Below are 27,277 nucleotides of genomic sequence, written 5' to 3'. Positions count from 1 at the left end.
TTTTTATAGTGGGATAATCCGAAGTATACTAGTTAATCGATGCCAATCCGTCATCAATTTCGAGGTGTCTGTCAAGAGAGAAAATTCTCATTTGTAGTCGTAAATTGCTTGTTTACGTCAACTCAATTTAAGCTACATTAAGAAATAATTAATCAAGATATACAAGAAATATTATTACATGCCTACATTTTAGGTATGCACTAAAATGATTTGGCTAATGTTTGTAAAGGAAAGGCATAATTGGAGTCGGTATCAGCTAGCTTACGACTATTGAAGATGTGCAAAAGTGCAAATGTGGACACGAAATTGTAATCAGCTGCAAGTATTCTTTCATAATTAGAGAAGAACAATGAACCTGCAAGTAGGGGTTACGACTCATTTCGATTGGTTCGGGTTGAATTTTTTTTTTTCCAAACCGAACTGATTGAAACATCTACTTTTCTATATTGATAGAATGATTCAAAAAATCACTATTTATGCTACAATAAATGCTAGATTAATTATGAACCGTGGATCGACCCCAAGTCCATCTGCTCACAAATCCTTGTACCGCGAACAATAAAACAAATCTCCCACTATTTTTTGAAGTTATTGTTTATACTACAGTTTTTTTACTGCATCATAAACTGTAAATCAAATCAAGTGTATTAAAACTTAAATCCTCCTTTAGATATAAATGAGTATATATGATTTCATAACTAAAAATATTAAAACTTAGATCCTCTTTTAAGTATAGAGGAGTAAATATAATTTCTAATTTTAAGCATACAATAATCGAATTAAATACATTAAAACTTAGAAGGAGATACGTTTAAAACGCAATACTTAAAAAAAATAGAGGATCATGCTTTGAACGTGATGCACACTAGCATATTCTACAAGGGAATCCGACCATTCAAATTTGGTTGCTCTGATACATTGAAGCAGTTTACACCGAGTAATCACGCATCGGATCACTTAAGAATAGTGAAAACCCCGATATACCCCTGCATTTAATCGGGAGGTTGCGGTAAGCCCACCGGAGGAGTATGGGATCCACCGATCCAACTAGGAAACTGAGCTCTCTCCATCCCCTCTTCCCCTTTGGATTTCTCCCTCCCCCCAACTTTTGGCCTGCAAAGGAGTCATCTTTACGATACCAAGTCAGTTCTTTTAGAAATCTCTTTAGGCCACCCTCTTCTTTGAGAAATTTTTGAGCTTCGGGGGGCTTTTCTGTAGATTCAGGAAGTGGGTTCCTCTAAAATTTTGATTTTTGGCAAAATTCACCAAGAAAGATTCGATCTTGGCCAAGAAGGAACGCGCCTTACTGAGAGTTCCAATTATTTCAGTTCAGAGGACGGCTTGAGGTCCTCCTATCTCAAAGAGTTAGGGTTTTTGTGAAATTTTACGGTTGGGGAGATGATCCAATTGCTGTTTCTTGTGCTATTTGCCGAGGGGGCAGTGGCATTGCTGCTTATGGTGAAAATTGGGCCCCTGAGGGAGTTGGCAATGAGAATGCTGGATCAGCTTAAGACTGGGAAGGGGCCGGCGACAGTGAAAACATTGGCATGCACTCTGTCTGTGATTTTACTGTCGAGCGTTGCGAGCATTGTGAAGATCCAGAATAGAGGGGCGAAGCTGGGGACTGTCAGTCCCATGGACCAAGTCCTGTGGAGGACTCACCTTCTCGAGGCTTCTCTTATTGGTAATGCTCTCAAATTGAATTTTGATGAATTATAGTGATTTGATTTGACTGATTCTCTTGATAATATGTTATAAGTAGGAATCTTGAAATTCTGATAGATTGTTGTTTAGACTAGAGCTATGTATTGTTTTTATATTTTGTTACTATTGTATCATGAGAATTACTAAAAGTGTGTTTGGCAATATCTCAAAACTGGGCGAAGTTCAAACATGGCTCAGTTTTGAAAGATTTTTTGTTTGGCAAACAACATGGCCAGATCTGGCCCTGTTTTTATAGGCTAAATAGTGGCCTTAAACTGGTTTTTATTTGGACCAATTCATTTGGACCAGGGGTGTGCTGGTCCAAATGAAAACCAGTTTAGCACAAAACTGGGCCAGGACTGGTCCTAGCCCAGTTTTGTGTAGTTTGCCAAACTGACCCTAAGTCTAATGAACTCTTGAGACTCCGCCACGTCTCATGATTAACTGGCCGCGTCCTATAAATTTAAAAACCCGACGTGGTTTTAGGAACATAGGCGACTTCTCTAACATCCAAAGTCACAGGCGAAAGGCATTTTTAACCTGGGATCCGCCGATGAACCCGAATCTAAGACGAAAGACGTCTTCTACTAAGGGCCTCACTAAGGAATGTCTCGAATGACTCCTTGGATTATGCTAGCACTTTAACTGTTCTATCACTGTCACATTAAACCCAAAGATGATTAATTCAACTAGCTGTCGACACATATAAAGTGTTGTCTGATCAGCTGACTGCATTGACCCGATCAAATTACTATGTCCTTGCTGACTCTCTGCAAACAGTGGGCAATCTCCACCGGTCTTAAGGTACACAAAAATTATTGAATAACACCATGAGACTAGATTCTGCAAATTTGCTTAATCTATTACTAACTAGAATGTTGGAGGGCTTGTCGAAGGAACTGTTAGAATTGAGAAGTTAGAGAGTTCATCTATTCCATTCATCAACATGAGTTTATATAGGGTTACATATGAGTAATAGGCTAATGGGTTAATGGGTCCTGACCCGATAACCCAAATACTAATTCTAACACTGTACATATGAGTAATAGGCTAATGGGTTAATGGGTCCTGACCCGATAACCCAAATACTAATTCTAACACTCCCCCTCAAGCTGGAGCATATATATCAACATGGGTCCTGACCCGATAACCCAAATACTAATTCTAACACTCCCCCTCAAGCTGGAGCATATATATCAACTATGCCTAGCTTGTTACATAAAATATAAAACACCTTAGGAGATGTAGCTTTAGGTACCGTTTGGCAAAGGGTTAAGTGAAAGGTTAATGAGACTTAACCCCTTCTTAACCTGCCAAACACAACAAATCTATATAAGGGTTAAAGTGAGTTAATGAGACTTAACCCCTTCTTAACCTGCCAAACACAACAAATCTATATAAGGGTTAAAGTGAGTTAACCTTTCATAATTTGTCAAACATAAAAAATATAGAAGGGTTAAGTTAACCCCTCTAGAGGGGTTAAAATGAGTTAACCCCTCAAAATGAGGGGTTTACTAATACTCCTATTTAGATGGAATAAGAGTTAACCCTTCTAATTATAAAGAAAATAGTCAAAATCATTGTTATTCCCAAACACTAAAACTGATCATAAGGGCTAAAATAAAACTTATTTAACGGGTTAATAATTTAGTCCTTTGGATTATCAAATGAGATAAGTACATTAATCCTTCTCTTTAACCCCTCTTTATTAACCCTTTGTCAAACGGGGCCTTAGTGAGAAAGTCAGCTAATTGTTCTGAAGATGGAGTGAACTGAAGAGAGATCACTTTCTTTTCCCAAGCATCTCTAATAAAGTTATAATCAACTTCAATGTGTTTAGTTCTCTCATGAAATACTGGAATCTTTGCAATATAGATAGCGGACTGGTTGTCACAATGCATAGGCATAGGACCAGGCTGAGTAAAACCAAGCTCTGTCAACAGCTTTTGCAACCATATCATCTCACATGCAGTGTGAGCCATAGCCCTGTATTCTGCCTTTGCACTAGATCGAGAAACAATATATTGTTTCTTGTTCTTCCAAGTAACAAGATTTCTTCCAATAAAGGTGCAAAATCCAGAAGTAGACTTCCTATCTCCTATGTCTCCCGCATACCCAGCATAAGAAAAGGCAGAGATGTGTAAATGTCCATGTTTCTTATACAATAATCCTTTTCCAGGCTAACTTTTGACATAAGCCAAAATCCTCAGAGCAGCAGTCCAGTGAACCTCTCTAGGTTTATGCATAAACCTGCTCAATACTCGCACTACAAATGTAATATCAGGTCTAGTCACAGTAAGATATATCAACTTGCCAATCAATCTCTTGTATCGGGCCTATCGGCCTGCATCATCTAGCATTGTTTTAAATATCCCCGACATGGCTCGATATATCCCCCGATATATCATTTTACAGGGTTTGCCGCAACCGATATGGTCTTTAAATATCCTTTACCGCTTTTTGGCTATTTTGAGTGATAAATCCCCGATATGGCCGATATATTAGCTGATATGTGGACCAATATATCTTTTTATATAGCTTGCTGCAAAATAATATACCGTGTTTGGAATTTTTGGGTGAGATATCAAGATTTCCCCATTATATCAAATGACATTTTGCCCTAAAAAAAGCAGATCGAATGTTGCAACGTTGCTTTGCACTTTTGTTTGTTTTAGAAGGTTGATTAGTGATCCTAAACATATATTATTCATATTTTGTATGCTTAAATTTCATTACATATGTTGTGATTACATTTTAATGCATTATAGTATGTATACAAACATTCATTATGACATTCCGATATTTACCACATATCCCCGATATTTCCCCGATATCCGCAATCTGATATGAATTTTGGTCATCCGATATTTCCCCGATATCCGATATTTAAAACCTTGTCATCTAGGAGAGGACTATTATCACGTCACAAATCCACATTTACTTCCATGAGAGTGTTTGCTGGCTTACACCCCAAAAGGCCCATTTCTTCTAATAAGTCCAATACATATTTTTTTTGAGATAGAAACAAACGGTCCTTTTGATATGCAATCTTAATCCTAAGAAAGTATTTAGGTTTTTCCATATCTTTGGTCACAAAGTGACGTGAAAGGTACTCCTTAGTCTCAGCTAAGGTAGCAAAGTCATTCCCAGTTAGCAGGATGCCATCAACATATACTATCAGAATTATCAGACCTGTTGTAGTGCGTCGGATAAAGACCGGAGTGATCAGACTGACATCGTTTGAAATTGACACCAGATATAGCAATACTAAATTTCTCAAACCATGTCCGTGGACTCTGTTTGAGATCATAAATCGCATTTTTAAGCTTGCAGACAGTATTCTCCCCCTGAGCAACATACCCTGGAGGTTGCACCATATAGACTTCTTCCTGCAAGTCACCATACAGAAAAACATTTTTATCATCCAGCTAAAACATTGTCCAGTCTAGATTAACAACCATAGAGAAAAACAAGCAAATGGAATTGAGACGGGCTACGGGAGAGAACGTCTCAAGATAGTCGACCCCATAGGTTTGAGTATATCCATTATCAACAAGAGCTTTATAACGATCAATCGAATCATCTGTGCGATACTTCAAGGTATAAACCCACCGACAGCCAACTACAGTAGCGCTCGTTAGATAAGATACAAGATCTCAAGTCCTTCTAGAAACAAGGACATCCATCTCCTCATCCATGGCCTGTTTCCAAGCAGGAACTAACACGGTCTCCTCATATGACCTGGGTAGAGATATAGAGGATAAAGACAAAAAACTGACAAGAAGAGGGAGTGAGACGGTCATAGAAAACAAAATCAGATATAGGATGATTAGTACAAAACCGTTTACCTTTCTGATGAGCAATTAGAATATCTAGATCAGAAGGATTAGAAGGAGGCAAACCTGCAACGGGAGATGACTGTTCGGTTGGAGCAGAGAGAGGGACATAAACTTTTGGACGACGACAATACGTCAGTAATAGCTGTGGTGCAGGTGGCACAGTAGAGGCATCCTGTAATCCTGGAGAAGATCCATCAGCAGAAGGAACAGAAGCAGGAAATGGAACAATAGTAGGATCACTAGACGGAAGAGGCACAGATGGATTGATGGGTGGAAATGAACCAGCCGAAGAGAAGTATGAAACTGACTCAAAAAAGGTAACATATGCGGACACAAAATACCTCCTGAAAGATGGATTATAACACCGATAATCTTTTTGAGTGCGCGAGTATCCTACAAAGACACACTTAATAGATCGGGGAGACAATTTATCCAGTCCTGGAGACAAATCCTGAACAAAACAGGTACATCCAAAAACACAAGGAACCACAGGAAATGTCTGTTTATCAGGATAAAGACAGGTGAATGGTATTTTACCATTAAGAACAGAAGAGGGCATCCTATTGATCAGGAAACATGCACTGAGAACAACATCAGATCACAAATACTTTGGAACATTCATATATATCATTAACATTCGAGCAACATCTAATATGTGTCTATGCTTCCTCTCAGCAACTCCATTTTATTGTGAAGTGTGAGAGTATGAAGTTTGATGGAGAATACCCATATTTGCGAAAACGAGAGATATCATTTTTCATGTATACCAAGGCATTATCGGTACAAAGGATGCGAATAGAGGTGGAAAATTGATTTTTGATTTCATTGTAAAATATTTTGAAAACAGATGAAACCTCAGATCTCTTTTTTAAAAGATAAAGCCAAGTCATGCGAGAGAAGTCATTAACAAAGATAATGAAATATCTATAACCTCTCACAGAAGGTATACGATAAGGACCCCAAACATCAGAATAGATTAACTCAAACGCAGAACTGCTGTATTTATCAACACGACTCTGATAGGTAGCACGATGGTGCTTACCCAGTTCACAAGACTCACAACCTAAAGAAGAGACAGAAGACTCGATAGAAATGACTGGTCGAAGCTTCGATAACGATGGATGACCAATACGTTGATGCCATAGTAAAGAATGATGAGACTTTTCTGCAACAAGACCAGTAGTGGGCGTATTGTCATCCAAATAGTACATGCCTCCTCACTCATGCCCCGAACCAATCTTCATCCCAGTTGCTAGGTCCTGAAAAACACAATGAGAATGAAAAAGATGACTTTACAGTTGTGTTTTGTGAACTGGCTGATGGACGGTAAACTAACAGGAAACTTGGGAAGATATAAAACATCAGTATGAGTCAGTGATAAAGTAGCATGGACTACTCCATCACCAAAAATTAGAGAGTAGGTCCCATCATCGATCTGAACCGATGGAAACTTGTTAGAAAAGTTTAAGGAAACAAAGTGGTCATTTATACCTGTCATATGAGAAGTGGCGTCAGAATCTAATACCTATGGTCTGTGAGGAGAGGCAATGTATGCATCCATACCTGAAGAGGATGCATGAGTAGCATAATAATTATTCCGAGAGATCAAGTTGACGCAACTGGTCAAACTCAGCCTGAGAAATTTGAATTGTGGAGGAAGAAGTAGTAGTAGTGAAAGAAGCAACTGAGATAGTATCAGCTATCTGGGCCTATGTAGGACGACCAAACTTTTTACAGCACTTCTCAGATATATGGTTAGTTCTTTCACAATGGTAGCATTGATGCAGATTCCTATCTGAGTCAATTTGTCTCCCACCAAAAGAGCCTCGTCCTCCCCCTATGTCGCGACCACATCCACGACCATGACCTTGACCTCTGTCGCGTCCGGAGAACATAGCAGACTGGTCAAAAGACGGAGTAGACGGAGTAGACAGTGAGGTAGCAGTATCTCCAGTAGTTACCTGCATAACTCTTGGAAAAATAGCAGTCAAAGAAGGAATAATATCTCCTACTAATATCTGGCCCCGCACTTGAGATTGTAAAGTGAGACTCAGTCCCGACAAGAACTTGGACACTGCAAGATCCCTACGATATCCCATCAGTGTTGGTGCATCTGTAACCGCGAGCTGATGCATCTCTAACTCACCGATCAGACTTTTCAGCTCACCAAATTACTCAGGTACAGAGCGATCGCTCTGCTGAAGAGAGAAGAGGCGTTCATACATCTCGAACACCTGGGATGCATTTTTCTCATTCCTGTACATAAATTTTAAATTATCCCACATCTCCTTAGCAGTGTTTGAGAACATGACATTGCTACTGATATGGGCTTCCATGCTGTTTAGGAGCCAAGTCATCACACAACAGTCAGCAGAGATCCATGCGAGATACTAGGATCTGTAGATGCAGGAGGTGGAGCCAGAAGATGAGCCAATTTGTTCTGAGCACCAATGAAGATGCGGAAGGTTTGTGCCTAATGTAGATAGTTGGTACTATTGAACTTCACCGTGGTCCCCAATACAACTTTGGGGGCAGAGATCTCAGCAGTAGTAGGGATAGTAGTAATAGCAGCAGAAGAGATCAGATCCTGCCATTGTTACAGAACAGGATAGTACAGAAGCAGGAGGATCACAATCTCCTTGTATAAAACCCGAAGGTTTACAAAACAGAAACCCGAAGGTTAGAATAGAAAACCCAAAGTGTTAGAATTCATAAACCCGAAGGTTAGAGATGTCATCCAAGAGATTTTTTTTAATAAAATTGAGAAGTCAGAGAGTTCATCTATTCCATTCATCAACATGAGTTTACATAGGGTTACATATGGGTAATAGGCTAATGGGCACTGACCCGATAACCCAAATACTAATTCTAACAGGAACAAACTCCGGTCCTCTAGCAGGTGTTTCCTGTGTAGGAATCTACTCCTTTTAATTGATTAACTATCACAAAAGATTAAGGGACTCTAAACTCCTCTAAATATTCACATACTCATATAATTAACTTTTTGGCATAAATAATTTGCGCTCACCGTAGGGCCTTTTCTTCTTCCATTGAGAAAATTGTTGATCCTAACTGTTCTACGATTCCAAATTCACACCCTTCGGGAGAATCTTTCAGGTCCTGCTATATCACCCAGGCCTAGTTGGATGAATCTATCCAAAAGGGATAGCTCAGTCTCTACAACAACAGTTCGATTCATTTGCCAATGAACTCCTCAGTCGTGTTCTTCCCTCTCAGCATCCTCCAGCTCCCATCACCCTCTCTGTGAATGGTAGCACCGACGATGGAGCAAGAGGAGCAAGTCAGCGAAAACACCACTAAGACCACCACCACAATAAAGACCCGGCTTTGTTGATTGCATCCACGACAACCTCAGCGTTTAGCTTGGCACGGCAATAGGCTAGGAGCTCAAGCCCAGGCCTAACCCTAGGCCACATGGCGGGGGACGGCCTCCCCCCCCAATAACCTAGGCCAATGCGACGACATCTCGAGGCTGTAAGACACCTATACGACCTTAAACCTGGTAATGGTGGGCCAATCCCCTATGGTTTATTGTCTTCTAGCTATGATCGAATGTTTGGCACAGTGGCTGACGTCATTAGGGGGAATACTCACCTTAGAAGATATCATGAACGCCTCCTGCCCTAGGTTCAAGATGCCCCACATCGAGAAATACAAGAGCGAAGGCGACTCGGTCGAACATGCACAAATTTTTTGGTGCACATGCAACATGTAATCGATCCGATCATTTGTAGAGCTTTTTCTGTCACCCTTAGTGGTGGTACAAAGATGTGGAATTCTCTATAGAAGAGATCCATCCACAGGTTTGAACAATTTAGTTAGAAATTTGTGCATCACTTTCTAGCAAATATAAAATAGAAGGCACCCTCCGCTCTCTTGCTGCTAGTGTTTTAAAGGTGATGCGCCTTAGCGCCTGAGGCGCTAAGGGGAGATGATTTGTAATTTAGAGCCTTGCATATTGCCAGATGATGAAGTTTACTAAGGTGATCGTTTTTTGGCATCTCAAGAGCTTGCCTTGGCGTCTCGTTACTTTGCCTTGGATCCGCAGGCACTCGTCTAAGGCATGTGATGCAAGACGCAAGGTGTTTGTCTCTATTTCAAAATTTTGAGGGTGCGAAAGGGGTTTGATAAAGTAAAGTTTGTTTTTATTTTTGAATTTTTGTGTTTCTTTTTTCATTGTTAGTTTTTTTCTTTTTTTGTTGAAAAATGTACTTTATGACCTATATCATTTTGAGCACATGCCACAATTTGAACCTAATGTTCAAAGTTTGTTGCTTAATTATCTGCGTTAGCAGTTACTAATTAATATTACTATTTAATATTTGTTAATTACTATTTCATTTCGATGGTTTTTGACTTATCAGATTTGTGACTTTGAAAATTTAGCTGTAATTAATTTGTCTTATTGCTATTTATTGATATTTGCATATTATTTGCAATGTTTGTAAATTTTTTAATATTTATTGGCTTGGTTCACTCAGGCAATCTCCTTTTTTGGCGCCTCTCGCCTCAAGCAAAATAGGACCTCATCGCCTTAATCTTGTCTTTTGCTTTTAGATCACTGCCTGCTGCTGATTAAGCAAAGAAGCGGAGAAAGCTGAAGAGAACACTTCAAGAAATTTCAAGCCGAGCTGCTAGAAGTGGAAGACCATATCAACATGATAGCTATGGCAGCAATCATTGTGGGTTTGGAAGATGAGAAATTGTCTGATTCTTATTATGCATCCCGTGGCTAACTTTGCCAGCTCATGGCCAGATACTGGTCATACATCGACGCGGAAGATAGTCGCTCCCACAAGAAGATGGCCTGACAAGAAGTCGTAGAAGCTAAGTCATTTGAGGGCAAGAAGGCTAAAGTTGGCCGGCTTGAATCTAAACCCAGATTTGACTGAGGCGACTGAAGAGACCAGAGAAAGGAGACAATGAGGAGACCGACGCTTGCGCTCCTCAACGCTCTCCTTTCGCAAGTGTTGCATTTGATCCATAAGGAGTGACATCTTACTACGACTCCACCTCGCATGAAGTCGAACCCTCAGGCGAGGGATATCCTACAATACTGTCGATACTATCGGGATCATGGTCACAACACTGATGAGGGCAGAATCTTACAGAGATATCGAGGACCTCATCCAAAGGGGTTTGTTGAAGAAGTTCCTTGCTAACCGTGACAAGATGCCAGCTCAAGAGAAATTGGAGAGGAGAAGGTCTAGGTCAAGATCACCTTGTTCGCATCGACAAAACAATCAACTAATTGAAGCTAGTGACAAGGGCACCATTAACACTTATCAGTGGGTGAATCTCTCTGAGGAAAAGCTCAATGCAGATCATCCCATTTCTAGCAATGCTGACCTTCCGCGCAAATTAATGGATTTTGGATCAAGAGCATTCTGGTGGACACATGAAGTTTTGCAGTCATCGTGTTCATGGATGCATTCAATCATATGGGGGTCGACAAATCAAAACCATGACCTTTCCTGAGTCCCCTTGTAGGCTTCTCGGGGCATTCAGTTCGGCCAGAAGGGTTCGGCCAGAAGGATTGATCACCCTATTCATGATAGTCGGTGACTACCCTCGCCATTCTATGATTTGGGTCCAATTTATTATGATGGATGTTAAATCAGGCCTATAACATCATTCTTATGATTTTCTTGAACGACCTCCAAGTTCCCTTCACCTACCACAAATGATAAAGTTCAAAAGGAGTTATCCTTGTGCGGAGCAATCAGTGGGAAGCAATATCATGCTATCTACTCTCTATGAAGGGTAATGGGACTTCCGAAACTCTACCAATCAAGAAGTCCCAAGGTTACTTGTAGAAAGATGAAGAGGGAGCAAACCACTCTCGCAGAAGCACTAGAAGAAATTCAGCTCGGTCGCAATGAAACCAAGAAAGTTAAGATCGGGTCGGAGCTAACTAAGGTGCAACAAGGAGCAATCATTGGGTTCCTTTGCGCCAAAGCGGATGTTTTTGCATGGGGACATGAGGATAAGCTAGAGATTACCCTAGAAGTAATAACTCATGAGTTATCCGTCAACCAACATAGCAAGGTGGTTCGACAGAAGAAGAGGCATTCGGATTCGAAAGACAACAGACGTCCGTGGAAGAAGTCAACCGACTGCTAAAAGCCGGTTTCATCACGGAAGTTCAATACCCGAGTGGCTATCCTAAGTAGTGTTAAGCAAGAAAGTCAGTGGCAAATGGATAATGTGCATGGTCTTCACCAACCTCAACAAAGTTTGTCCTAAAGATAACTACCCCTCCCTCGAATTGACTAGCTAGTTGACGAGAGTGCCGACCACGAAATGCTCAGCTTCATGGACACCTTAGGTCCTTAGGTTACAATCAGATTAAGATGGTGGAAGATGACGTAGAGAAGACTTCTTTTATTTCTGATCAGGGTACCTTTTGTTACAAGGTGATGCCATTTGGTCTCAAGGATGCAGGAGCAACCTATTAGATGTTGATCAACAAGATCTTTAAAGATCAATCTGGTTGCAATTTAGAGGCCTATGTGGATGACATCCTGGTGAAGTCTAAACAGACTAACTTTCACATTGCGTATCTCGAAGAAACTTTCTTCGTTCTCCGTCGATACCAGATGAAGCTCAGCCCTGCGAAGTGTGCCTTCGGGATTCAATCGGGAAAATCGGTTGCATGATAACTTAATGAAGAATCGAAGTCAACCCAAAGAAGGATAACTACTATTGAAGGGATGTCTGAGCCTTGCACAATCACGGACATCCAAAGGTTGAATGGAAGAATAGCGACATTGAGCCGTTTTCTCTCTAAGTAGGTTGAAAGAAGTTTTCTCTTCTTCAAGGTCTTGAGGGGGCTAAAGGATCCAGAGGACAAGTGGACGACAGAGTGTAGTAATGCCTTCACAGAGCGCAAGAAATATCTGACCTCTAAACCCTTACTGAGTAGACCCATAGAAGGAGAATCACTCTACCTTTATTTAGTGTCCGTAAAGAAGAGAATGTTTAGAAGCCAGTGTAATATGTCAGCCGCATCCTGAAGGTAATCGAACTCACCTACATCATTGAGACAGCTTCCTTTGCGCTCATCACCACCAGCCAAAAGAGTCCGTCCGTACTTTTAAGCTCACACAGTGATAGTGAGGACAATCTACCTCTGAAGAAGGCATTCCATAGTCCCATTACTACCGGGCGAATGATCAACTGGTCCACTAAACTTAGTGAGCATGATGTTCAACTCTAGTTAAGGACAACCATAAAGGCCTAGGTCCTAGATAACTTCTTGATCAAGTCATCCGATCTAAAAGACGGGCAACCCACTTAGAGACTAGCTCCTCCTCTTGGCTCTCCATGCTCGATCCAAAAGCTGGTGAAAAGGACCTCGTCTCGGAAGAACAGTTCTTCCGAGTATGATTTGCCCGAATTTGCATCATGGTGGTTGCTAAAGTCGACAGATCTTTAGGAGAAAGTGGTAGTGGAATAGTAGTTCTGCGTGGCCTAGAGGGACACATCCTTGAGTCTTCGATCGCCTTCGATTTTTCATCATCGAACAAGAAGTTGAATATGAAGCTCTCTTGGTTGGACTCAGAGCCACCATGGTAGTTAAAGCAGAGTGTTTTTATTGTTGTCGACTCTCAGCTTATTGCTTACATAGTGCAGGGAGAATATTAAGCAAAAGACCATATGATGGCAAAATACCAAGAGAAAGTCAAAGTGTTGCTAGGGTCCTAAGAGCTCACAACACTTGCGCGAATGCCTTGTTCAAACTAGGCTCCTCGAGCTTAGGGGCGGATCAGGGGCCTATGTATACAGACACCATCAAACAACCCAACATTGCTAAGCAACGGTAGACTCGATCATATGGATAGATCATCCAATATCTGACATGTTGGATGGATGGATCCACTCATCTAATATCTGACAAATGAGACTTTACCATAGAACCGAGCGAAAGCTAAAAGTCTGCAGAGGAATGCCTTGAAGTATCTCATGATCGAAGACTAACTCTACCGTCTTTTTTATACAAGTAGCAGCATCGAGCCCTTATCTTCGCTGCCTCCAACCTGAAGAAGCGGACTATATCCTGAGGGATATCCACAAGGGGATATGCGAGAACTACATAGCGGCTAGAACCCTAGCATAGAAGGTCAACAGACATGGTTATTATTGGCCGACCATTTTGGTCGAGCCTAAAATACTCACAACCCAATGCAAAGCTTGTCAACTCTTTTCAACATTCCGCGAGTTCCAACAACTGTACTTCTCTTATCAACTCGGTCTCATTCGCCTAGTAAGGGTTAGACATGTTGGGACCACTTCTAATGGCAAGCCGGATAGCGAAAATTCCTCATTGTAGTCATAGACTTTCATGTGGATAGAAGCCGAGCCGTTGGCCAAAATCAGCTAAAGCAATATCTGCAATTTCATGTTAAAGTCTGATCATTAGCAGATTCAGGGTGTTGATAGCTCTCATAACGGATAACACTCAATTTGATGGTAAGGAATTCCACTGACTTTTGTGAAGAATGGAAAATCTAACTCAAATTCGCCTGGTGGCACACCCCCAATGCAACGGCCTAGCAAAAATGACAAATAAGTGCCTACTACAAGCACTAAAGAAGAGGGTGGACAAAACAGTAGGAGAGGGAAATAAGTGCTTACTGCAAGCACTAAAGAAGAGGGTGGAAGTAGTAAGACTTTGGGTCGAAGAACTCCCTGGTATTTTGTAGTCATACAGAACGACTCACAAAAATTCCACAGGAGAAACTCCATTTAGGCTAACGTACGGAGCGGAAGTGGCCCTCCTAATAGAGGTATGAATCCCTACTTTGCGACTACAACATTTTGATGAAGAGACCAATCAAATTGGTATGCGAAGCGAACTCGACCTCATCGACGAAGTTAGATAACAAATGCTTCGATTACAAGTCATTAGTCATTAGCGTATCGTCCAATGCTACAATAGTCGAGTAAACCCAAGGCATGCAGAAAGTTCTTGCTACTCGGTCCTCACTAACTCGTGCAAGACATCCAAAGACATTAGTATCATTCTCATGAGTAAGACCAAGGCACGATGTAAAATCCCTTGCGACTTGGTCCTCATCGGCTCATTTAAGGCATCTAAAGACCTTGGTATCGTTCTCACAAGTAAGACCAAGACACGACACAAAATCCTTACGTCTCGATCTTCACTGACTCGTCCAAGGTACGTAAAGACCTTGGTTTCGGTTTTCAAAGAGTAAACCCAAAGCACAATGAAAGCCCTTATGACTCGACCCTCACCAACTCGTCCACGGTATCCCAAAGACTTTACGTATAAAATACTATGACATCACTCAGTCCTTATCGACTTGCTTAAAATAGAAATACTTACGATATTTCAGAATAAAAGCAAATGATAAGCAACTCAGAACAAAGTGCAAAAAGCTTTGAATCAACAAAATTAAGTCTTTCATTTATTTAAAAGAATTGTACAATACTTTTTACATGACTCGGCAAAAAAAAAGTTCTTTATAGAGTCAGAGCGGAACCTAGGGAAGAAATTGGAATAGGACCTGGGACAGGAGTCAGAGCTTATCCAGCTTTCTCCCCTTAATAGCGGTCAAAGCTTTGAGCTTGAAAAAGGTCCCATGATTGCTCGTATTGACTGAACAACTCAGTCTCCATGAGTTCCACTCTGATAAGATAGCTCTGAAGAGCTTGATGAAGGCCGATGTCTAGCACCCCTCTCAATAGAGTCTAATCTTCATGGAGGAGGAACTGCTTGACTGCTTTGGCCTGATTAGACATGAATTCTAGTACCGACCCCCTCGATACTAGCCGACGATCCAGTACAAAAACATTCTTGTTTGACAGCTCCATGTCGTTGCGAGGGAGTCTTTAGCGCCCCTATCAAAGTCGCCATCATCTTGTCCCACTCGGGATGGGTGAGCACTCCGATATGATGAAGGCCATTTGTATTGACCCTCTTGCGGAGCATCCCGAGAAGCTAACCCGTCTCCTGCAGTCGCCCCCCCCTTCGCAACTGGTTCCTCCTCCATGACAACTAGCACTTATCTGGTGGTCAGTTCCTCTATAATCGGCTCTTTCCCGGCTCTCCTGGAAGGCCTGTGACCCTCTCTTAGCTAAACCTCTGCACTAGCACCATCCTCATCCCCAGTTAGGGCCTCAACTCTTGTCGGTTCTAATATAGGAAGATCCCCTTCAAATACTTCATGCCCGACAGCTAGCTGCGGGGACTCGCCATCCACATCAATGACTTCGGGTTTGGGAACTGGTGGTGCCTCTGAGTCTTGGACCCTACTCGTCTGCCCCAGTGCTGCCTCATCCGCCTCATCTAGAGCAAAGAGGCGTTGCATGTCACCTTTAGCTTGGCGAAGACCTTTCGAGACTGTCTTCTTTCTCTTCTCAGACCTCTCAGCCCGAGCTGTGGAGGAACCCGAGCTAAGGCCTAGTCGGGCCACAAGTTCTGCAGGGTCCTAGAGCAAAGCCTGGACCTACTCTTCTAGCAACTCAGCACGAAGACTCTTCCAAGGCTCCGTAGAGGGACCGATATGAGGACCTCCACAGGCTGCTCTTTAAGGGCCCAAAGAGCAGCCCAAACCAAATCCTCTTCGATGACGAGTGTGTGCGAAATGCTGGCGGCTCGAAGCACGACGTTGAAGATGTTCTCACAGCGGCTAGACCCTTTATAGGCTCGGATCTTTCTTAGACCTAGCCTCTCTGCCTCTAAGAGCTTCACCGCCTTCAAGCCCTCTTTCTTTATCTCTGGCTATGTGGGGCAAGCTAGAATCGAGTCAGTGATGATGAGAAAAAAGATTTCTTCCACCCCTTATTTGTGTCAGGGATGTTGGAGACTAGTTAGAACCTGCTGACCATCTGCAGATACGTCGCCTTTATTGGCTTTGGCGCATAGCAGAGTCCCAAAATGCCTCACGTTGGTTCGACATTCATCCGATGGCAGATGACGAGGAAGGCAACTGAAAAAGCGATGGACTTAGGCTTCAATTACGCTTGCGATGCCTCCAAAGCCTTGAAAACCCGTTGGATGAATGGGTACAACACAAATAGAGGCCGAAGTTGAAGTGGTGCCAATACGTCGGCACCAAATTAGCGCTGTGATGATAGTTAGCGTGATCCTTCATCGAAACTGACAAAGTGAAGGCGCTGGAGATATTAAAGTCTTTGGCGTACTGCTCGAGATGAGTCAGGAGTACCGTCGACTTGTACTTGCGGAGCAGTGCAATTTTGGCCTCATTATGAATGAGGGATGGCTGAGCGCTGGAGGCCATCAAAGTAGTTGAAGAAGATGATCACAAGTAGTACAAGTCTAAGAAAAAAGGGCCAAAATTCTTGCTGACAAAGCTCAGAAAATTTCTAGGGTTTGGAAAGTGAGACAAGGCATTGGAAGGGGTGGATATATATATAGGTGTGGGCAGATGACACGCGACGCAATCTGAACGGTTGACTCGGTTCCCTAAAGAGTTGCTGACGATTTTCAAAATCGAAGCAACTCGTTGTCAATCAAAGCATCCACTTGTCAATTGAAGAGCCACATCTTCAAACTGCTGACATGATCTGCATCGAAATGTCACATCATAGTTGTCTTCCAAAAAAGGCGTTTCAAATCCTAGAGGTGGCGAAAAGGTGGAACGGTTCAATTTCTCTCAAACTTAGCTTCCCGAGTTTGAGTAAAAGGGGTCAATGTTGTACCAGAGAATTACTTTGTCTAAAAACTCTTAAGACTCGACCAAAAAGTGTCATAATTAACTGGTTGAATCCTATAAATCTGAAGACCCGAGCAGAGAGTGAGTATCGCAGACTTCTCTGACATCCAAAGTTAAAGGCGAAAGGCGTCTTTAAGCTGGGATATGCCAGAGTAACCCGAATCTGAGACGAAAGACATCTTCTACTCGGCCTCACTGAGGAATGTCTCGAATAACGAGACAACCTATCAGCGTCAATAGTCATACACCGCCGCCCAATCACCATCGCATTTAATGCTGGGTTAGAGTCATTATGACTCTTCAGGCCGAAGTTATGACTCATTGGATGATGCCAACACTTCAGTCGTTGTGTCACTATCGCATTAAACACAAGTGTGACTTATTCAACCAGCTGCCGACACATGTAAAGTGCGGTCTAATTAGCCTATTGCACCGACTTGATCAAATTATTAATGTGCCCTTGCCAACACTTTATATAGTGGGCAATCTCCACTATTCTATGGTATGCAAAAATTACTGAATAACACGCTTAAACTAGATTCTACAAACTTGGAACGTCAGGGGTCATACCGGAGCAACAAACTTCGTCCCTCTAACGGGCGTTTCTTGTGTAGGAATCTACTTCTTTCTAATTGATCAGCTATCAAGAAAGATTAAAGGACTCTAAACTCCTCTAAACAGTTGCATAATAGTTAGACTCCAATTTCATCTATGTTCTTATAGATTAGTCTTCAGCACACCTCACCAACGTGTATTAGTAATGTTGAAGGCTGTAAATTTGATATAATTACTAGCAATTGTTGGAACTGAATAGGATTTACGTGGATGATGTACTTCGTAAAGTCTAGATCCATGTGGATTTGAACATGATGATCTTGGGGGAAGAGAATGTTGTTCATTATTTGATTCAACATTGCAATTAGAAAACCTTAAGTTGTTATAGCATCATGATTTACTCTTTTACTGGATGATTCTACCTTCTGTTTATTGCAGTCACATTTATTATCTTAGACTGAAATGAGCTGAGAGGCGGTTCTTGGGTGGTGTTGAGAAAGCACTATTATGTTTTAATTTACTGTTGTATAGTTTATTGGCTTGCTGGAGCATGTCACACACATGAACTTTGACATGGGAGTAAACAATACTAAACAGAGACTATCTGTATTCTATGCATAATCGCATATTGTGCCAGAATGCACATTAGTTCTATTTCATTTGACATTGTAGATTGGCCTGCATTCTACTATACACATGTCTGAGTTTTTAGGCCTGATGGTGGATCATATCTTGATTTCAAATTTAACAGACTTTCTTATATTTTGCATAGGAATAAATTCTTGAAATCCCCCTTTTATATGTTTATTACTTGCAAGATTGTTTCATCCCTTGTCAGTCTCCATACAAATCTCTAGCTGTTACTGAACACCTCATTTTGTATTTGACAACTTTCAAACTATAAAAAAATCTATGCATCATGAAATTAGTTGAAGTTTCTAATCAGTTAGCTGTAGGGCTTTGTTTGTTGATGTTTGGGCATCCCATCCATGACTCATTTGTATTCTAACTGACTCGTGTTTAATATGAGCCACTGGATCGCGTTATGATCTAACTGTTGTCATTTGTTAAGGGTCCTTTACTTAAGGGAATGGAGTGAGTCAGTGAGATTGAGAGAAAACAAGAGAGGTAAGGGAGACAGAAGAAAGAAAGAAGAAGCTTGGAGGAGAGCTTGGGGTTTCTTGAGGCTTGCCGGGGTTGAAGAAGAGGAGTTCTCTCTTGAGGGTTTGTGTAGAGCTCATCTTCCTCAAAAGGTTAGCGTTGTTAGACACCCTTGTTAAGTTTCTTGAGCTTGTGTGAGCGCCTACTGGAGGGAGATCTCTCTTGTCGTAATCTCGACATTTATAGTGAATGAAGAAGTCTGGAATTGTTCTCCCGTGGATGTACACTTGTATTTACCGAACCAGGTAAAACCTGCGTCCATTGTAGTTGTTGCTTGTTCTTGCTGTTATTTCCTTGTTTGTGAGAACACAAATGTGTGGATTCTTGCGCCTCCATACTTCCAAATTCCAACATTGTTTTGATTTTCATGCACATTATTTTCCAGTTTGTCGTCAAAACCACTATTTCCTGTAGGGTTCCTTGGTTTTTGTGGACTCCTTTATTATTCATTTTAGCTACCCCTTCGACATCTTCATTTTGTTTCTAATAAGATCATCAGATTGCCTTGAGTTTGTGAACTTTTGTGATGCAGGGATCACACGGAGCATATTCATGTTGACATTTCTATTGAATTATTTAATATTCCCTTTCTTCTGGACTTGTTGCACCGTCTTTTGTTTTGTCATGTTACAGAAGGCTTATTTCTTTTTGGTCTCAGATTAAGTCTTCTTATTTTCTTGAGGAATGAATATGTGGGTGTTTGGGAGAGGTTATTTTTTGGTCAAAGTGGCTTATAACTAGCTTATGCATATCTATAAGTTTGGTGATATCTCAAATAAGCTAGCTTTTAAGCCACATTTAAAAGTGGGTTCCACAACTTTTTAAAAACTAGCTTATAAGCTTATCTAAATAAACTATGTTTGACCAAACAAATGACTTTTCTATCCATACAAGTTTTTATCATAAAAGTCAAAAAACTATCAAAAGCCAACATGACTTGTAAGCTCAAAAAAATAAGTCCTCATAAACACCCTGTGTCTTTTCTTACTACATTGAATTGTACAAATTAGCTGATTTTCATCTGTTTTTCTTTGATTGTTACAGACCTTTCTGTGTTTGTGGACTTATCTTTTTTACTTATAAGTGATAGCGACCTATTATTTTTCCCATTTCAAGTGGCTTATTAGTGATTTCATATAGGCATGACCTATGCCTATTCCTTTTTTTTAGTGCATGACTTCTTTTCTCATCACAATCTTTCTGAGTAAGCGGTCATCTTCATTGAGAAATATTTCATGCTTTTGGTATTTATCCTTTTTTGCTCCAATAGGTCCTTGTAATGTGTCGTCACTGTTTATTGAGTCCTTTTTGTACAATTGTTGAAGTTATTGCACTCTGATAAAGAAAATTCTTTTTCCTCGAGGCATTTATATGTCTTAGCGTTTTGTATAACCACATGGGATGTACTGGAGAATAAGTCAATTTTGGAAGGATGTTAATCAAAAACATCTTTATGTATTTCTTAAGTTTTATTTTTTTCCTATTAAACGTGCTACTTGTAGTGGGTTATCCAAGCTCGACGTTTGGCACTATGTCTTACAGTTTCACATCTCTCTTCCCCTCATGTCTGTCTTGTCACCCGATACTTTGTTTTGTCTTGCCTATTGTTTCATGTCTGTCTTGTCACCCGATACTTGTAGTGGCCTATTTTTTCCCCCTTTTCATCAATCTCTTTTCCTTTTGTAAAAAAAATTACATCAATTTCATTACTTGGGCTCAAGGTTACAAAAAGCACTAGGCGGGCTAGGCGTTGGATCCAATGCCTAGAGCTTAGACGCCTAGGCAGTGACTAGGCGTTTTCCTGATTTTTAGTTTTTAACTACAATTACTAATAGTAAAAGGCCTCTGTTATAGAAAGTTTAGTTTAGGTGCTGGAGTGACACCTAGACAGATTTCTTAAGTGGTGGTGGTGGAAGTTTTGCTGAAGGTCGGTAGAGATAGAAAGGTGTTCATAGTTAGAGTTTGGAGGAGGTCGAAGGACGTGGAGGTTACAACGAAGGAAATCACGAACAGTGCCTAAAGGGTATAATCCATGTAGGCAGACCATGCTCCCCTAGGCACTCCCAAAGCCTAGATGGGCAACTTAGGTATTGCCTAGGCGCTAGCTAGGTGACCAAGGTACGGTTTAGGCCTACGCCTATGCCTAGGCAGGATAGGCAGAGGCTTTTTAAAACTTTGCTTGGGCGGCTCTACTTTAACATTTTGTGGTGTCATACCTAACTTTGTAACTGATTACTTGTTTCTTTCTGGTGGTCGTTCTTAGGAGATTATTGAAGTTAGAAACCTATTTATTTTATTTGAATGCATTGAACAAGTAAGCAATGTTAGAGGTAAATATCATGTGTACTTCAGATAGATTGATGCCTCAAGCATCATTTAAGATTTTAGGATTATGATCTTGGTGAAGTTTTTGAAACAGTTAATTTCCTTTAGAATAGTGAAGCGCAACTAAGATTTTCTAAAATGATGCCTCGTACAAGCTTTTTCTAGGTTTAGAAGAACTTATACAATCTAGAATTACTGACGAAACAAGACATGAAAAATCTACCTTAATGCAGACTCATTTGGTTTGTGGATCTGTAGTGTATGGGCTGTATTTGATAAGAAAAATGAGATTTTGTTGTTGTCCTTGTTAATGCTTTTGTTGATATAATAGAATTACTAACATTGTTATATATGTATGTCTCATTCCTGATGTCTTGTTGGAATGATGTTCTAGTTTAGTTTCGATTTGACTCCATCTTCATGTCTTTGTAGCTATAGTTCATCAAGGATTGCAATCATGACATAAAAATTGATCAATCCACAGGTCCAGTTTTGCAGTTCACTGTGCAACAATTCATGAAATTAAAGCTTCAAAGGGTCTTTGTGTATGTTGATTGATAGCCAATATATGGAAAAAGAATGCTTTTCAAAAGGGAATATAAAGTTTTTTTTCCTGTTTGAGGCTCAATAAACATGGCCTACAGAGGGTTCTTATTGATTGCACAACTTCCCTTATCGTTGGATTTTCCACCTATCTCCCTGCCTAAAAGGAACATCCAAAATACCAGGAACATGGCAAAATATTAATTTTGTGTCTTGGGTAAGTAAGCGATAAGTAAGGTTGTGCTCTCATTTACCAAAAGCAATAGAGTGTAAAACTCTCTGTACACTCACGGACTCTGGTAACAACTTTAGAGTCTCAACTCAAACAAAAAGACACTACACAAGTCACAACTAGATAGAAGGACCTCTATGACACTGTGCATAGCAAAAAATCAACAGAACTAACCCATCATTTGGACACAAATTGAGGGTATATCTTCATGCTTGAGCTCCATACTCTGTTTTTCGAACTGCCTTTAATTTTATTAACCTTGTTGCATTGGATCTTGATTTCAAACTTCAGCAGCTGCAAGCACTCCTCCACACTTCTCAATAATTTTTGTTGAAAGACAAGGAGATTCCACACACCATATGTGGTAGATACAAGAGGCCACAGTTGCACGCTTAATACCTCTTGCAACCATATCCCCTCTCCATTAAGTACGAACCCAATATATCATGCCAGCTTGATGAGATATGATATTCCTGTACACATGCCATAGCTCTTCTCCATAAGTGAGTACTAAAATCAAAGAAAAGATGCATTCATCTCCAAAAGAGCCCAGTGTATTTCTAGTGGACTTCCTCTTGTAGGCATCAGGTATGGATGACAATTTTTGCCCATGCCCGTTTCTCCACCTTGCCCGTATGCTATCTTTGCTATTGCATCTTTGCCCATACACTATCTTTGCCTACCGATTTAACTCATAGGCCTTGGGGGGGGGGGGGGGGGGGGGGGGGGTGGGGGGGGGGGGGGTTATTGCAATATGAGATAAATGAGCCATCAATGGGCAGGCGTGTAGCTGCCCATTTGCACATTTAGGTGGGTGTTATTTCAAAAAGATCTCGTGGGTAGAGTGGGAAACAAACTACAATGAGATTGCATTTAATCCAAGAAATTAATTTGAAATTCTAGAATGTGAACTCCCATCGATTGTGAATAATTAGAATTTAGAATTTCAATTCTATAATTTTAAATTCCAAAGTTCATTGTTTTTGTAATTTTAAGGTTCTTTGGTCTTTTAGGGGCTGCATTTATAACTTTTGGAATTTTTAGGTGGTGTTTGTTGTTTTCCGATTTTTGGGGGCTGTTTGTAATTTTTTGATTTTTGGGGGCTGATTATTAAATAGGCGACTCATATGCTCATTTAAGTACAATACTTTTATGATGCAATCCTTTTCTAGTGTTCATAATTGCATTTATGCCTAGACTTTAATGCTATACTGTTCCTAATTTTTTTAGATTCTTAAAATTACAATTCCATAAAGAATCTAAAAATTACATACAACCCTCCGAAGATTCAGAAACAGACAAACATCTCCCAAAAAATCTAAAATTTACAAGCATGCCCTTGAAGAATATAAAAATTACAAACAACTCCCTAAAATCTAAAAATTTAAATACAACCACCTGGAATAATCTGAAGACAATCCCTGAAAAAAAATTCAAACATAACAGACCCGTGAAGAAACTGAAAATTACAATCAGCCCTCCAAAAAATATGAAAATTACAAGGGGAAATTGTGTCAATGCCCCAAATTCCAACTTTCAATGTGGCACAGCCCCCAATATTTTTTTTAATGCCTATTTTTTTTGAAAAAATTATGTCCAGACCCCTCCATTATGATTCCAGCTCATGCTAGCGGATGATTAGACATGACAGCTGGCTTAAATCCCAAATTTACCCTCCTCTTTCTCATGCCAACGAATACTAACTCTTACAGTTAACATGCTAACTCTTACAGTTAACATGCTAACTCTTACAGTTAGCATGCTAACTTTAATAGTTAACATGTTATCTGTAAGAGTTAACATGTTAACTCTTACCGTTAATAACATGTTAACTGGGGAAGGAGAGGCGAGCGGGGGAGGGAGGAGGCGGCAGTGGTTGCTGAGGGGAGGCTGGCGGTCGAATCTGGAGGAGGTTGGCGCGGGTCTGAGCAGGAGGCGACTGAGGTGAGCGGAGGAGGCGAGGAGTGTGGGATGGAGGTTGGCGGCGGGTGTAGGCGGGAGGACAAGGTGGTGGTTACGGCGGCGGTTGTAGGGGCTGGCGTTGAGTTGGAGAGGAGGTGGTAGAGCGGGGATGAGAGCTGGCGGAGGAAGGAGGAGTTGAGGGCGGAGAGGAGGCGACGAGGAGACGGGAAGGAGTTGGGCGGTGTGGTTAAGATGGAGGTGGTTGAGCTGGGATTGAGGTGGCTGGCGGCGACGAGATGGAGGGGAAGCTAGAGGTGGCTGTTTGAGGAGGGGGTGAGCGGCGCGGAGAAGTACTGGTGGCTGGCGGCGTCGGGCTGAGGGGATGAGCGGCGATGTAAGGAGCTAGCGGCGGTGTTGGGGGCGGTGTTGGGCTGAGGGAGAGGAGGCATGAAGGGTAAAACCGGATTTTTGGGAATAAATTGCATTGGAACTTGGGGAGAGGGCCCGAACATAATTTTTCCAAAAAAATGGGGTTGCAGCACATTAGTAAAAGTAAGGGGGGCTCGGGCACAATGAAACTTGGTTCTTGGGGCCTAGAAGCAATTTTCCCAAATTACAAATAACCCCCTGCAAATCCAAAAAATATAAAAATAGCCCCTCAAAATTATAAAAATAGTGAATTTGAAGTTAAAATTTCTAGAACTTCTTATTCCCAAACAATGGAATTGGAATTAAATTACAAATTTCACATTCTAGAATTGAATTCTAAATTTCAAATCAATTCCTTACATCAAGCAATCATATGTTAGTTCGTTATCAACTCTACCTGATAGCCCTTTTTGAAACGACACCAACATAAAATGGGCAAATGGACTGGTACAATCCCATCCATTGTTGATCCACTTGTCTCCTATTGCAATAAAACCCTCCTATTCATGGCCCATTTAATTAAATGGGTGGGTATGAGTTGGCAAGATAGTGGGCGGACAAGGTGGGCATACAAGCAGGTGCAAAAATTGCCATTCACAGATATATAGGATCCGAAATACAGCTTGTTGTGTTAAGGTAATATGATTTACAGTCAGGACCTTTACGAGGTCTTTTCAATTTGAATCAAACCAAGGAAGAAGATCCTTTTGAATCTTGCAATTGAATCATTGCTTCTTCTACAATCAGGCAACTCTTAGGATCTTATTAACTACAGCAGTTATGCTAGTACCAAAATGAGAAAACTAATATTCTGTTGAACCCATCATAGATTTATCTGTCCTATTTTAGTGATCAAATCCTCCTTGTACGAGGTCTTTTCAATTTGAATCAAACATAGGAAGAAGATCCTTTTGAATCTTGCAATTGAATCATTGCTTCTTCTACAATTGGGCAAATCTTATGATCTTATTAACTACAGCAGTTACGCTAATACCAAAATGAGAAAACTAATATTCTGTTGAACATAGATTTATCTGTCCTGTTTTAGTGGTGCATAGAGATACTCAATGTTTATGTAGATAAACGTAAAACCTTGTCTTTGCTTTTTTTTCCTCCTGTTTTTTAGGTCTTGGTTGGGAAAGATGTAGATGTTTTATTTTCCAAATTGTGAATATTGCAGATAGATAAGATAAAACTATGGGTCAGAACTGACTACTAATGCAATGTTTCTCCACTGTTATTTCATTTACATGGATTGATCTTTTTTTCTGTGTATTCCTATTAGTTATTATTATTATTGTACATAAACAGAGAAACTTTGAGGAGATTCAACCAATGGGTTTATTATGGTCCAATCTGCCTTTGTACCCATGGCGTTCTTGATGCAATTTTGATACTGATGACAGTGTTCAAGAAATATGTAATTATCTTGCATATAGTCAGCATTTCATATATAAATTTTTTATGTAGTTAGCACGTTTCCTTTGAAGAAAATCCTAAAACTTGACGCATCTAAATACCTTGATCAAATCTCATAGCAATCCTGACGGCAATTAAATACTTTTGGATCCACTATATTTATGTATCTATGTACGTATCACGCAAGCATTCACCCACAAAAAATCTATATACGTGCATATGCATGTATGTATCTATGTGTATGTGTATGTGTATCTATATGTATATGTGTACATACGGAGATGTATATGTACACATAAATGACTGTGTGTGTATACATAGATCATCTACACACACACACATACTTCTTGAAACTTCAGATAATAATACTCCAGGTTAATTCCTAAAAAAAATGACTACATGTTAGTTTCTTTCTGGCAGGACGTGGGTCCTGTTGATAGGGCAGTGATAATCTGATTGATATTGTTTCAAAATTTTTTGCTCATACTCCACATTGGAATTAAATTATTCCAAAGCATACTTCTCATCTTCCCCCTTTTTATCGATATTATCTGTATCAAGATCGAAGGGGTTAGCTGATCAGAGCTTGTTTCTGCATAATCCCCGACAACCTTCAGCCACACCCAAAAAAAGGCCCATCTATACCATTTTGTCCTGTTATTCTGCAAATTAAGTCGGATAAGTTGCCTTCATACAATGTGAAACTTAGCCAATGTAGTTAAATAACATGTCTCTCATCCTATTCCTTCTGAGTTTTCTGATGGATGCTGAGATTGAGTTGCATTTTGCAGGTTACACACTTTTCCTTGCACTTGTCATTGATCGGTTGCACCATTACCTCAACAAAATGATCACTCTTAGAAAAACAGCCTCCGCTTCAAGAGAAGAAGTCGAAAGACTTCGAAAAGATCACCTCAGTTCCAAAGAGGAGGATGATAAATCCTCAAATGAGGTAAAGAAGCTCCAAGATGAAATTTCTAGCTTAAACGAAAAGCTTCGAAAGCTAAGTTTGGAGAACAAAGAGCAAGAGAAACGAGCAAGAGATGCTGAAGCCCATGTTTACTCCCTCCAAAAGCAGTCTGAAGAATTGCTCCTCGAGTATGATCGACTTCTAGAGGACAATCAAATCCTTCAAAGTCAAGCTTTGTCTTTGAGAGGCTAAGATCCAGTGGAAGCTCTTTATTTTTGAGATGCATGAAGTAATAGAGATAGAAAAGTCTAAGTTTTATAATTATGTGAGTTTTGTTTGATTTTGTAATTTTATTTTGTGGAGATGATGCTTGAGAGTATAAAGAATAGACTAGCTGAAAATAGGACTAGTTTTAACATAGACCAACTTCTGAAGTGTTTCAGGACTTTGTAATGACCTTTTGGATTAGTGGTTGTACTTAATTACCTCTCCTTAGTTCTTTTTTTAAATATGCCCACTTTCCTACCTTTTCTTT

At 40.5% G+C, this 27,277-nt stretch overlaps 1 protein-coding gene across 1 annotated transcript; it reads left to right on the top strand.

The window, feature by feature from the left end:
* Nucleotides 1,037-27,277, top strand: LOC109837223 (B-cell receptor-associated protein 31-like). Its single transcript, XM_020405374.1, has 2 exons — nucleotides 1,037-1,684; nucleotides 26,624-27,277. The coding sequence occupies exons 1-2, from the start codon at nucleotides 1,399-1,401 to the stop codon at nucleotides 26,992-26,994; spliced, it is 657 nt and encodes a 218-aa protein (XP_020260963.1). The 5' UTR covers nucleotides 1,037-1,398; the 3' UTR covers nucleotides 26,995-27,277.

Source organism: Asparagus officinalis, chromosome 4 (assembly GCF_001876935.1).
Source record: "Asparagus officinalis chromosome 4, Aspof.V1, whole genome shotgun sequence".
Lineage (NCBI taxonomy): Eukaryota > Viridiplantae > Streptophyta > Magnoliopsida > Asparagales > Asparagaceae > Asparagus > Asparagus officinalis.
The sequence above is the reverse complement of the archived record's forward strand: the minus strand, read 5'-3'. Positions and strand labels throughout refer to the sequence as shown.